The sequence below is a fragment of the Oreochromis niloticus genome, linkage group LG20, assembly GCF_001858045.2.
Source record: "Oreochromis niloticus isolate F11D_XX linkage group LG20, O_niloticus_UMD_NMBU, whole genome shotgun sequence".
Lineage (NCBI taxonomy): Eukaryota > Metazoa > Chordata > Actinopteri > Cichliformes > Cichlidae > Oreochromis > Oreochromis niloticus.
In genome coordinates this window covers 29,291,705-29,305,069 of record NC_031984.2, presented here as the reverse complement: position 1 = coordinate 29,305,069, position 13,365 = coordinate 29,291,705, and the positions used below count along the sequence as shown (strand labels likewise).

At 39.4% G+C, this 13,365-nt stretch overlaps 1 protein-coding gene across 4 annotated transcripts in view; it reads right to left on the bottom strand.

Annotated features, from left to right (window-relative positions):
* The window catches only part of chchd6a (coiled-coil-helix-coiled-coil-helix domain containing 6a), a 69,194-nt gene that overhangs the window by 20,507 nt on the left and 35,322 nt on the right, over positions 1 to 13,365 (bottom strand). For 2 of the 4 annotated variants that reach the window (XM_005454084.2, XM_003449116.4), the window contains one exon: positions 11,185 to 11,255. In XM_005454084.2, the coding sequence (XP_005454141.1) occupies positions 11,185 to 11,255 (71 nt within the window). Of the gene's footprint in view, positions 1 to 7,393; positions 7,431 to 8,423; positions 8,530 to 11,184; positions 11,256 to 13,365 lie in introns of those variants that run through there. The other 2 variants (XM_025901750.1, XM_013273755.1) reach the window with 2 other exon arrangements.

Here is a 13,365-nt window from a genome sequence, read left to right as displayed (position 1 = left end):
GTATCCAAGAGAGCTGTCTATTGCTGTTTTGGTGGCAGCACGGCTATTTTCAGCAGAAAAGCTCCAAAAACCTGTTATTCACCAACTCTCCAGCAGCACACTGACAGACAGACACTAGCCTGTAAACAAAGGAAGGCAAAAAGCAGAAGCTGGCACAGACAGACAAGACAGAGTCAACTACAGTGACTACACAAAACTTCATCAGCTCACCTGGTTCATGGAATTCATTCACAGAAATGTGGTTCTTGGATTACAGTTTTAAATACCGACACAAAGAGCCCTTTTGGAGAACATTACACTCAAAAGGTCAGGTGTGGTATGCACATCATAGTCTGGCATCAAAACATATGCTGTGTGAAATTTTGTCATAATTACTTAATGACAATTTCTTAGTTATGGCCAAAACGGTGTTTCGGGAGGTCGCAGTGATTTTGTCCTTTGATCACAAAATTATAATCAGGAGTCAAAGTAAACATTTGTACCAGACAAATAAAAAAGGGCCTCCAAGTACTCCTGGGCACCTTATTTAAAAAGCTTTTATTAGCAAAGTGCATTTCCGAATGCTGAAATTATTCTTTTAAACAATAGCAAGCTGTCCGAAGAACTTTGTCTGAACTTTACCATTAGACAAATCCCTGTAAAGATAAAGGTTATCTACAAAGCATCCTGGCATGCTTAAAGAGATCATCTATGATGAATAACTGTTAGTAGAGGGGAAGAGGATCTTTAAGACTGCTACCAGTTTCTGAAGCAGCAGAGAACACGCAGGAAAACTAAGTGACAGTAAACTAATGAAACACTGCAGGTTAGATCACTCAGGCTTTGTGATCAGTCTCATTAGAGATGTGCTCACTTCCTGATGTAGCAGCACAAACAAGAAGCCCTCCGAGTATTTACTTTAAAGGCAACAGTGTTGTACTTTGTATATAAACATTATGTAGGAGTAGGTCATTTATAATAGGCACTGAATTGTAAATAACTGGACATGAAGCTAATAAGCTAATACTTTCTTTAAAGATATAATACATTTTGGGAACAACTTTAAAGAAAGGTATGCGTAAAATGTAAAAGTGAGGTCAGAGGTCAAGTTTGACATGTTATTTTAAATCTTTACATTGTACTTTCGACATGTTGACAATAAAGTTTCAAAGTTATAAGGCTTTTCGTCAAATTTAGGCCGATAAATCATTAAGATGACATTGAAGCCGTTAGTGAAGGTGAGCCAAGTTTTAATGAATTGTTAACATGAGCCCACTCTACACCCTCGCAAAGCTATCGTGTTTACAGACAGAATGACAACACGCACACAAGCAACACTACGAAAAACATAACATTATTGGTGGAGGTAACAAAAACGATCACAACACTGATATATTTGGCGAAAAGTGGGGAAATGCAACAGTGCAGCAGCGAGGACTCTGGTCTATCACAAACTTCCATCTGCAGAAGGATCTCACAAACAATTAGAAGCTTTCATATTCTCTTCTTATTTCCTCTGGATGTGGAGGAGAGAACAGGACTTCTACTGAGCAGTCTTAACAACATTAGCTGCATTGAAAGCTGGCTGGACTCAAAAAAATGATCATGAAGGGCGATTAAATCAGGGAAGCTTTTTCATTTTTTAGGGACTCCCCCCTGAACTTTTGGATCCCATCTCGTAACGCTGATCAACTATGATCACACCATCAAACATTAAGACTGCATGAAGTTAGCAGTGTGTCCAACTTTAATCTCAGCTGTGTTAGAGGAGGTTTAAAAAATAAACTCACTCTTTAAATTGGGATGTTTACATGTTACTCACTTCATAAACTGATGTGAATCAAACAGCACAACTTCAATTTGGCAGCTTTGCAGCAGTTTTTTATACTGGACCTTTTGCATGACACATGAGAAATAACTGTACTATGCAAATCACAAATATGCCATTTCCTCACTTAGAGGGGGGGGAAAGCAGTGCTCCAGCACAACTACACTTTCCACGGCTTTCTCGTTGCTTTAGAAGCTCTTAAGCCTTCTTAAAAGTACTTCTCCTGACTCTCCACAGTTTTTCACCTTAGGGCTAAGATACTTTATGAACATCTTTACCAATTTCAATTGTTTCCCCTGTCTATACCTGTAACAATACCAAACAAACTGTAGTGTTTAATTTCGAACACTTGTTTTACAGCTGTGGGTTAAAGATGTCTTTTTAATTTAATTTTGTCTCAGATCACAACAAAAGAAACTCTTTTAAGAAAAAGTAAAAAATCGGGAGTGAAGATGTAAAAACAATTCACACCTAGACGTGCCAACCTGTTTGAACAACCTATGGGGTGTATGGTACGTGCTTCCCTGCGAATCATACAATTAGCGCTAAATCGTACTTAATTGAGTGGGTAGGATCATTCTGATCAAATACAGCAGAAAAGTGTGCTTTGAGAGATTGAATTAGCCGTGTTTAATTTGATATGTGGGCTGTATTATAATTCGTCTTTGCCTGTCTATCTGTGTGATTGTTAACTACGACAGGCTTGCTGCCTGGGCGCCTCGCAGTAATGGATTCTGACTGATTGAAGCAGAGACAAGCGAGTTATGTACACCCACGCAGATATAGACAGGCACGTGCGCACACGTACGCTGTAAACATCAAAGGGCGCCGTGCACGCACGCACTTCCCTACATGCCAACACGTCGATCTCCGCACTGTGTCCCTGCTCGCTTTCTCCACGAGGAGCGTTTAACACCGGATTTAATTAAAAGCCAAATTAAAGGCTCTTTTTGACTTTGACTCATGAAGAGTAGCTGACCCCATCGTTTCAATTACTGCATATCCATATCCACGCAAACACTTTATCATCAGGAAAAATATCATGGATGCGGCGACGGAGTTTATCTGAGCGCAGGTGATCGAGGTTAAAGAGGAAAACGAACAGAGACGAAGAGGAAAAAACAGAGGAAGTGAGATAGAATGATGGAAGGGATGGAATGAAGCATCAATTGGCTTTCTTTTAGAAGCCCAATTGAAGAAGATGACAGCCTATCAGATTACTCGGTTCCCCCCAAACAACCTCCAATGGTTTATCTCTCCTGTTTAATCGCTCTTCTTCCACTTTTCGCCTTCTCTCCAACTCTGTCTTCTTTCTTACTTTTTTCTCTCCCTCGCCCGCCCTCCTCCTTCTCCTCTTTTTTTTTCCTTTTTGGTCCCACCATTAACAACACAGAGAGTACGACACCAAAGCGTGCCATCTTTATCTCCCCCTCCGTTTGAGGCTGCCAAAGATAAGGAACTCTCCTTTAATTTGAAATAAATGGCCTTCATCAGGGAAGCCAAAGCCTCCTGATAGCGCTACGTGGTTTATTAAAGGCGCTTGAAGCAGAAAATTGGTTCAGCTGCAGCAAAAGCTAAAGCTCTGTCCACATGCTACACCAAATTGAAGGTGAGGTCTTAAATCAACAATATTAACTGAGCCGCTTACGAAAATAAATAAATAAGAGGAGGAGAGTGGGGTGGTGGGACTTCTTTCCTTTTTTTTTTTTTAGCTGGAATGAGGTAAAGTGGCATCTCTGACAGCCCGCTGAGCCATGTATGGGGTTGTTGTTGTTCATTTTTGTGTGCGCTCGCTGCAGAAGCACTCTAAATGCGAGTGGAAATAGCAATTTTTACTTTTTTTTGTGGTGGTGGTGGGGTACTCCACGCATCTGTGAGCAGTAAATATGACAAAACATAAACAGTAAGATTAGTCGCTTAATTAATGGTGCTGCCCATTATTTTTAATCTCCGGGAGAGAAGGCGGAGGCGGGCAGAACACAGAGGCCTCAGACTTCTGGACCACGCAGCTTACCAAGACAAAGAGAGGGAGAGAAATGAAAGGGTGAGAAATTGGAAAACGGAAGAGACACGAAAACACACCAGCGACTACAAAAGCCTCCGGGAAAGCTACGAGACTGATAAGGAAGATGCTTTTATCGCCTCGAAACCGCGCTTCTCTCAGAGTTAAGAGTGATGTTTTTGTGTTTTTCCTTAATGGCTTTGGCTATACATATGAGGCATTGTTTGTCCTATACGCCATTTTATTTCTATCCTGTCAACTACAAAGGGCTGGTATCTCTAATGTGTTTCAGGCAAGTAATTAGAAAATCGTGTTAACATCTCATACAAATAAGCACCCGAGGAGAGAAAAAAAAAAACAAAAAATGGAGAGAATGAAATGCTATGACGTAGTGTAGGAAGTCTGGAATACCTCGTGTGTGAGCAGACACATTGCTTTGTTATTCCAATAATAGCCTCCAACTACAATCATGCTCTTAACATGAGCTATATTTCAGAATTAAACTACAATAAATGCATTTTTTAAATTAACTGGAATTAAGGCTGCTTTATTTGACAGCATCACAGGCACTGACCTGGATTATATGTCAGCTACTTTTGTATATAATGCTAAAAAAATAATCATAATTTATGCAAACAAAATAAAATCCAAACAATGATTTAATGTTATTTGATTTTGTTCTTATTAAGATTAAGATTATTAATCTAATAAAATTAACTTCTCATTGTGGCAGTAGTATGCTATGTGATGTCACAAAAAACCATCAAAACTATGTCTTTGTCACATGAATAACAATGTTTTGCTCTCTTTTCTTTCCATAAATTTAAAAACAAAGCAGGGTGTGATTTAGGGCACTGCAACCATGTGATAGACAATTTGTGCAGAGTCCTGCTTTTCCCTGTCAGCCTCCGTAAACCAATCAAAATACCAAGATGGGGATGGTGTGATGAAATGTTGTGTAGAAGACAAAACCATATGGATCCAAACGCAGCACTCTCGAGATGGAAAGAAACTTGAAACAACCTTTAATGTTTCTTGGTCGAGTACACTCACAAAGCCCAAAATTTAAAAGCTAACAGGGCACGAAGCCAAACTTCCAGAACATACTTGAGAAACACGGGCAAAGCAGAGCAAAGGAAACACATGCAAACAACAACGCAGCACAGGACAAAGGAAGACTGACAAAATATACAAGAGGTAATGAGGGAAGAGGTACAGGTGGGAACACAGCTTAAGATAATTAACATAACGAGACGGTGGGAGGGAGGGTGAAAATCAACACATGCACAGGGAACAACAGTTACCAACATAAAACATCTAAACAAACTTAACACAGGAGAAGACAAAAGAGAAGAGAGGAATGAGACTGATGAAAGAAACAGAATGGAAAGACAAAGGGAAATAATTATAAACCTGAAGTCATCACTGACTTAATATAACACTATTAACAAGACTAGAAAATAAACCATAGAGAATATATACAATCTTAAGATAACCAAGATGTGTAAACCCAAGTAAATAAAAAACAGCAACTCTATTTATAGTAAAATAAATACTGACCAAAATTCTAAAAGGAATAAAAACCTGAAACATCAGCAAAACCATAATCATAATAAACGCAAAACCTCAAACACCTGGGTCCAACGACAAATGGTGGAAAAGCAAAACAAGTCCACAAATTAAAAGCTGATCTAATGAAAACTACGTGTCTATGTGCTCCTGGTAACAAAGAGTTCTAAAGAAGTCCAATCTTTAAAAACTAAAGACAGATTAGCTTTAAACCAGACTAAAAACTCTGTTTCTCAATAACTGAAACGTGCTACCATCAGACAGGTTCTCCTATGACAGCAACAACAGAACGTGAGGTAAACAGGTTATTAGGTAATGACATTTTGGCACACTGGAGGTTCTGAATCACTCCGACTACTCTAATGTTAGCGGTTTGATTAATACTGGCGTGGTGGTGGAAAAAAGACGATAATAAGAAAGAGAGATAGAGCAGGACAGGTGAAGAGGAAAACAGCTACAGAGAAAGGGTTGCCTCTTATCTCTAGCTTGTAGCTTGTAGGCACCTGCTCCCTGACAGCTTTTCAATTGACTCAGGGCACATATGCTCTTCCCCCCTATCTTGTTTCTCTACACTCCTTCACTCATCCTCTCCCATCTCGCCTATTCCATCACAACCGTAACCCAGAAGAGAGGGTCCACTATATAGTAGTGCTCAGACTTCACTTTGTCTCACGCAAACACTGAAGTTAAAGGACTCCCTCTCACTTTTGTCAGTCCTTTAACAATGCTGCACACATCGTTTCACTAAGCTTTCCACAGTCTCTCTGATGACTGTAATGCAAAAGATTTCCATAAAAAAATACTGTAAAGAATCCGTGTGTGTCCATCTGGAAAACGTGCATAATAGAACTAAAGATGAACACCACTTAGGTCCGAGTTTTAAAATAAAAACCATATATTGTGTAATAATTCATCTATGCCTGTTCTTGTTTTTGTAAACTGTCATCTTATTTTTTAATCACCAATTTTAAGTTGTACATAAACTAATAAACTTCTCATTTGTTTTTATTAAACATTATACCCCAGAGGAAACTGGGCAAAAAATAAATAAACAATCTACTGAACAACATAATTTCTCATTCTTCACTGGAAACGGCAACTTCTCAAATCCATTCATACATGAATGTGAATCCAGTCTGCTATACCAGAGTGAACTGCACAAATGTTCAAAGAAACAAAGATTATAGCTTATGTAGCTTAGAGATTATATGTTGTGAGACACAGTAGTGAATTTAGTTTTTCGATCACAGGCGGTAAAAAACTGTGGATCTATGTGAAGGACAAATCTGTTAAAATTCCGACTGAAGCAAAAACAGATTCTGCTGTCGGGAAATATTGAAAGTAACGGGTGATATGATTTTCCATTACAGCTCCACTGCAGCTGCCCCCTTCCTATTGTCTTAGTTTTTTTTTGCTGTCAGTTCTAAACTAACCAATAAATTGCTGATCACAAATAAATACAGTCTGCAGCAGGTAGCTGCCTAAAGGTTAAAGAATAAGACGAAGCCTGTTTAAGGTATCTATGATAGAGAAAACAAGAATATACAAAATGCAGCAAGCTTATATGTAGGGTGTGGATCCATCTGTAGCTGATGCGGGACTGATTTGTACACCCAATCTTACGCCTAATCTTCATAACTTTATTTGACAGCATTTCTATTCAAATTCAGGTTGCTGTAAATCTGTTTGCAATCCAGACTTGTATTTGATTGGCTTTTCTCTTACAGCACAGCAACAACTGCGAACTAGGCTGCTTATCGTCTGGACTCAACTCGTCAGCTCTATGACTGAGTGATCTCTGTTGACTGGTACGTTCTGACACATGCTGGAAGAATCTGACAAAGGGTGGCTATTAAGACTAGTTGGACTACCACCGTAACAGACAGCTGGCCTTGTTAAAACACCTTGGATTATTGACCCTGGTGATCTGATGTGGGTAAACAGTATATCTTGCCTGTCTCCATTTTACTCCCATTCGAATACTCTGAAGAGGAGGCCGTTGTCATCACAATGTCTCTTTCACTCCAATTCTACTGGCAACGTGTGAAAAACCTGTCAAGTTAGAAGAAGAGTTTTATATTTGCTAAGTGGATATCAGAAACTACATCAATCTCTTTGTTTCAGAACAACAATGTTGTTTATGAAACGTCTACAGCCACAGGACATCGATATGAGACATCATTTATTTAAACCTTTATATATTTTTTTGTGGCAGCTGGAAAACAGAGAGGCCACATGTGGTGCACTACTCATAAAACTGAGCTGCTCTGAACTACTGCAGAAATCTGTTTTAGATTGAGAGCCATTGACTGACTCTTCTAACAAGACCCTACCTTAGTTTATCTCTCACTGTCTGTAATCCCACTCTAGGAGAGTAAATAACCTGCCAGCACTTCAGTTTTAGGCTTGTGAAACTGATGGCTCTTCAAAGCAAACTGCAAAATTGTGCAACACTGTTAACCAACATATACTAACCTGAAATGGGGGAAAGTGGGAGGCTGGAGGCCTCGGGGACGGGGTTGGCAATAATTAATAGCTTATTTTTTATAACATTTGCTTATTTTGTGACAATTTGATGGATAAACTACCACACAAGCAGACTACAGATATCGACATCACAGCCCATTCCACAAACTATTGAAACTGTATTTGGACAAAACTTATAACAGCAAAAGCATAATAGAGGTCTTTCATCAAATGTATGAACCATATATATAGTAATTTGTATCAACATGACATATGTGGTTGCCTGGTTAGTCGAAGGACAGACAACAGCATCCAAGACAGTACATGATAGTTCTCTTTGTGTGTTAGGCGCGGGCAGATGCACTTCAACATCTGGGCTAAACAAACAGTCCTTCACAGGAATCTGCCCAAGGTACCACAATGTGTTATTAATAAAGGCTGCAGACCTTCTGCCTCTTTCTTTGCCCCTCCCTGGTGTACCATGTAGACTGAGCTGTCTGACAGATGTCAATGATAACAATGCGATCTGGGGTAATTCCTGTAGCCACGTCTCTGTGAAACACCAGTACACTCACAGAAGTAGTTTCTTCTCCATCAGTCTCTGTTGTCTGGATCCATCTCTTTATACACCCCATGTATCTCTGTGTCAACCCCTGATTTCTGCGGGAATTCCAATTTGTCTGGACTGTCATGAAACAATAGTGGAATGAAAAGTGGAAATAACCTGGTTAAAATACGTATGTACAGACTTGAAAGTGTTGTATGTTTTTCTGATTAACAGTACTTAACAATTGCTGGTTACTTGACCTGTAGGTATCTGTAGTAGGAGGAGAAATGGTATGCTATAATCAAAATGTGAACTATGCTTGAAAAATCTTTCTTATTACATAAAAAATGTCCGAATATGGTTAAGAAATCTGGAATGCAGTGAACTTCTAGAAAATGAAGGGAAAAAAAGTAATTTGTAATTGGCAGGCCTGAAGAGTTGGACAAAGAAGGCAAAGCAATGAAAGGCAAGGAATGATAGGAAAGTTACTGAGGCTGTTCTATTATGCTCCATTGAGTTTGACATTTTAGAGTGCTACAGGTTGCAGAATTTCTTACTCTCTTCATCTTCTTTTTCCTTTCATACACACACACACACACACACACACACGCACAGGCACAGACACACAGACACACAGCATGGTGACACATTGGCCCTGTGCTCTTTGGCTTCCTCAAGCTCCAGAGTGCTGCCAGCCAAAGCCAAGGATTAAACTGTGGATTAAACACATCCCACACATACCAGCACACATAAACACATGCTTATACAAAGCACAGAATAACATGGACAGTGGAGCTTGGGCGGTTTACGAGTCACCCACATCTTATTTTACAGTAGCTTTGTTCTACAGCTCAGCACTCAGAAACTTCCCTCAGATAGTTTTGAAAACTAAGGTCTTCCTGAAGTTTCCCTCAGATTACTCAATAGTTAGTTAGAAGATGACACTGTCTGTTTGCCTTCTGCAAACATAAAAGACGTTTCTCTCAGTTCCACTGTTGGAGGATTTCTGCACAATCTTCTTATGTCAGTTAAATCAGTCTATTGATGGGTATATAGCAGTACACTAGTACAATACAGTTTCCAATTTTTTGTTAGGGTAAGACTTTCAAAAACATTACACAACTGTTCCCTGTTAGTTTCTTTGCGTGCTTTTAAACAATACCGTTTAGTCAATATAAAGTGAATAAATACATTTTCCTCATTGTTACAGTTAATTTATGTGGTCTGAATACAGTATTTGTCCCTTTTTGGGTACAACCACACACACATCAGGTAGATAAAACAGCTGTTCTGATAAAAATAACCCTGCCGTTGATAGCTAGTTCAAGTTGATAGCTTCCAAAATATGAATCAAGCTTGTGCAAAGCCTTCTTGTTGTGTTTACTCACCTCCACTCAACACATATGTAAAGCCAAGGTTAAAAGATTTTGGGACTAACAGCAGATAACCCCCCATAATCTAAAATAACATGGTGAACAATAAGTTCAACAAGATTTAGACAAAACACCTCCAAGCAAGCTTGTCAAATAATGCAAGGAGCAGGAATGAAAGGTTACACAGGTGGGACACAGTCAATTCACTGATTTCAACCATCTAAGGGAATGGATGTTTGGATTTGTTGTGATTAATATATTTTGTTTAAAAAAGAGAGATTTGTGAACTGATTCTGACGGGCATGTATAACAAACAATTGTCCTTTATTTTTTTTAAATTATCATATAGGAGACCCAGCTGTCCAACATTCCCGCTGACGTTCAATGACATAATGCTGGTTTCAGACAGCTGAACACATCTGAGCAGTTCCCTAAGACAGTTCCCAAGTGGACTAATAGCCTGGGTCTGAACTGAGCACTGGAGAATACGTTTGTACACCCAAGTTGTTCAGTTGTTGAGTTTTGCTAATGCATCTTCTGTCAGTGAGTTGACCAATGGCTGTCCTGCTTCACGGTGCTCGATGTCCTCATTCAGTTCCCATGTTCTGTGGCCATCACACCGACTGCTCTAGGTTCTTTCTGGTCCTGTTTTTGCCACAGCTGCTCCCTGAATTTCTTTGTTTTTTCCTGCTTCGTTAAAAAAAAAAAATTGCTTTTGCTTCTCTGCCTCTCTCTCTGAATCTGACCTTTGAACTATCAGTTAGCTGTACTGAGAGCATTCGGCCTTTAACAGCAAACTTACTTCTGGCTTCTAATGCAAATGACACCTGTGCCCCCCCCCTTGAGAAAAGAAAAAAGAAAAAAAAAAAAAGAAAACCTGATTTCAGTGGCAACAATTAACTACATTTTCCCAGCTGCGGTTCATTAAAAGTCTACTATGAGAAGTGAAGATGAGGAAATACGGTATTGTTAGATGCAGCTTAATTAAAGCAGCCAATTAAAACATTTATCACATTAGTCAGTTTGCTCTAAGGTAAGAATGTAACTGGTTAAACAATAAGAAAAAAATATTACAATCTATTGCCATTAATTACCCAACTGTGTGCATGTGAGTCAGAGTGTGTATGAGGGTGTATGAGGGTGGGGGAGGGTGTATGAGGGTGGGGGAGGGTGGGTGGGTAGGTCTGAGGCTCCAGGAAACATCTCTCCTCATTTTTGGACTCCGGATTAACGTGTGTGTGTGTGTGTCTGTGTGTATTTGCGTGGTTATCTTTGTGAGTCATGACATTTTAACAGGTCTTCATTTTCGGACACCAGAGAGCAGAGAATGAGCCTCAGCCTTAGTACGAGGGTTAGAATTAGGTCGAGGTTAGGGTTACAGTATAAGATGTGTGGGTGTGCGAGTGTTTGTGCGTCTCACCTGACATTTTCTTCCGTCTTGGAGGCAGCTTGGTGGAACTGTTCTTTGCTTTGTTGATACCTTTCCAAATTCTAAACACGCACACAAAAAAACAGCACACAAAAAACAGCATTAGTAAAACGTGTGATCGTTAATGTGTGCTTTTGTGTGCCTTTGTGACTGTAGTATTGTAAGTAGAGCATATAAAGTGCTGATAAATACATCACCGGGACCGTTCAAGATACCTTTCTGTAACTGTGCCCTCTGATAACTAAGATATGGCAAATGCAAAAAGAGATGTATAATGTATCCTTTAGAAAGTACGTTTGACTTTAAAAGAAACACTATTAAGCAATATGAAGGCCTCGAAAGTTTAGCATGAAGATAAAAGCAAGTGTTTAAGCTAAGCTAACAGGCTCAACTATATTATAAGCAGCATATCTGATTTTTTGCTACACTGTGAGCATAGACACAACAAACAACTATGTATCACAATTTTCCCGAATTTAAGCTTTGCTATTTCCTTAAAATAGGCCGTCTGTTCCTAACTCATATTTAATTGGTTATCACTTTAGACCGTGCCCACGTCTGACTGAATAATAACATTTCTGATCGTCATTTGTCCATCACTGATTTATAACCTTTTTTTTCTCCAACCTCATCTTTATAACTTTCCAGATTTTCCTCCCAAGTTCAAACTTAGGAGTCTGACTTCCATTACATAACATTACCTTCACATATAGGACCTATCTTTTTGATTCCAGGCTCTTTAAGTGGAACTAAAGCCTAGCAGTGATGAGCTGCATTACTCATACATTTTTCAAGAAATCGTGATTTCTGATTTCGCAGCTTGCCTGGTGAGTACCAAAACCCAGGCAAGCAGACAGTGGTATTATAACAAAACAAGCAGCTAATCCACAACAACTGCAGCCTCTCCTCTGCTGATCCTCCCAGCTTAGGCCTTCCAGCACCCTGTATCCCCCACAAATATTTACCCAGCAAGCTGTACCAGCTTTGGAAGGAAGCATGGAAGGGAGGAAATAGAGAAAAGGCAAGAAGGAAGGTAAGACGAGAATAAAGAAAGAGAAACAGCAGAAGGCATGAAGGTAAGTAGCAGGAAATAAAGAGGGGAGAAATCGTTTGGCTTGACATTTATTTAGTACAGAGTTGGGCTCAGCATGATCAAACAGTCAGGTGAAAAACTATAGGAATAACCACAGGAATTGAGAGGGTAAGAAGCAATCAGCTGCTGTTAATCAAATGTACCTGATCAGTTTATCATCAGCGAGTGTGAGCACCTCTAAAAAACTTCAGTAAAATTCAAGTACATTTATCACCATCTTCAGCATAAATGGGTAAAAATATCCATTTAAAGTGTACAGAAACATGTTTATTTCAAAGCAATCAATGGCACTTGCTTGTGACTGAAGCAACAAACACAGCATTGTTGGCCCAGCATAGTAGCCCTGAGTTTCAGTGTAGCATCTTGAATCACAGGCAGCAGGTTTATCAACATATCCGTACTGCTGCGTCAGATGGCTGCAAGGATTTAATGAACTACAGGAGAGATTTTCCCATTCAGCATAAAGTAGCTGTGGACAGCTAACACAGTAAGAAGATATTATCATTATGCGATTTCTGAGGATCCGTTCAAAGTCTCTCATTTTTGTAACTAATCTGATGTTAGCATTGTGTTGCGCTGCAAGAAATTGTAATCATTTGTGTCCCTGTTGTCAAAAGACACCGTGCAGCAAAAATCAAGTATTCACCTGGACCATGGTATAAAGGGAGAGTTATTTCCAGCACCTGTCCTCCTCAGTGCTGCTTTTCTTTTTTCTTACACCAGTGCTTAACCGTCGTCATTCTCCTTCATTCTCATTACCATCCTTCCTCCACTCCATTTTTTCTTCCACTTTTAAACATGTGTTTTCCCCTCTTTCCACAGATTACACATAATCTTGGAGTTATTGTCCACCATTCATCATTCCTTCATTATCATCGGTGATTAACTCACACATACTGTTTAACTGTGCTTGCCAAGATGACGTGATGACATGACACTGGCTGCAAAGCTGCAAAGCAATCGCCAATTTTGCTTAACTTGAAAGCAAAATTCTCAAACACTGGTTGCACTATTCAAAACTTTAGACGTGGAAACTATGTCCATATGGCATCTATACCAGGAAGTACTGCATTGTACAT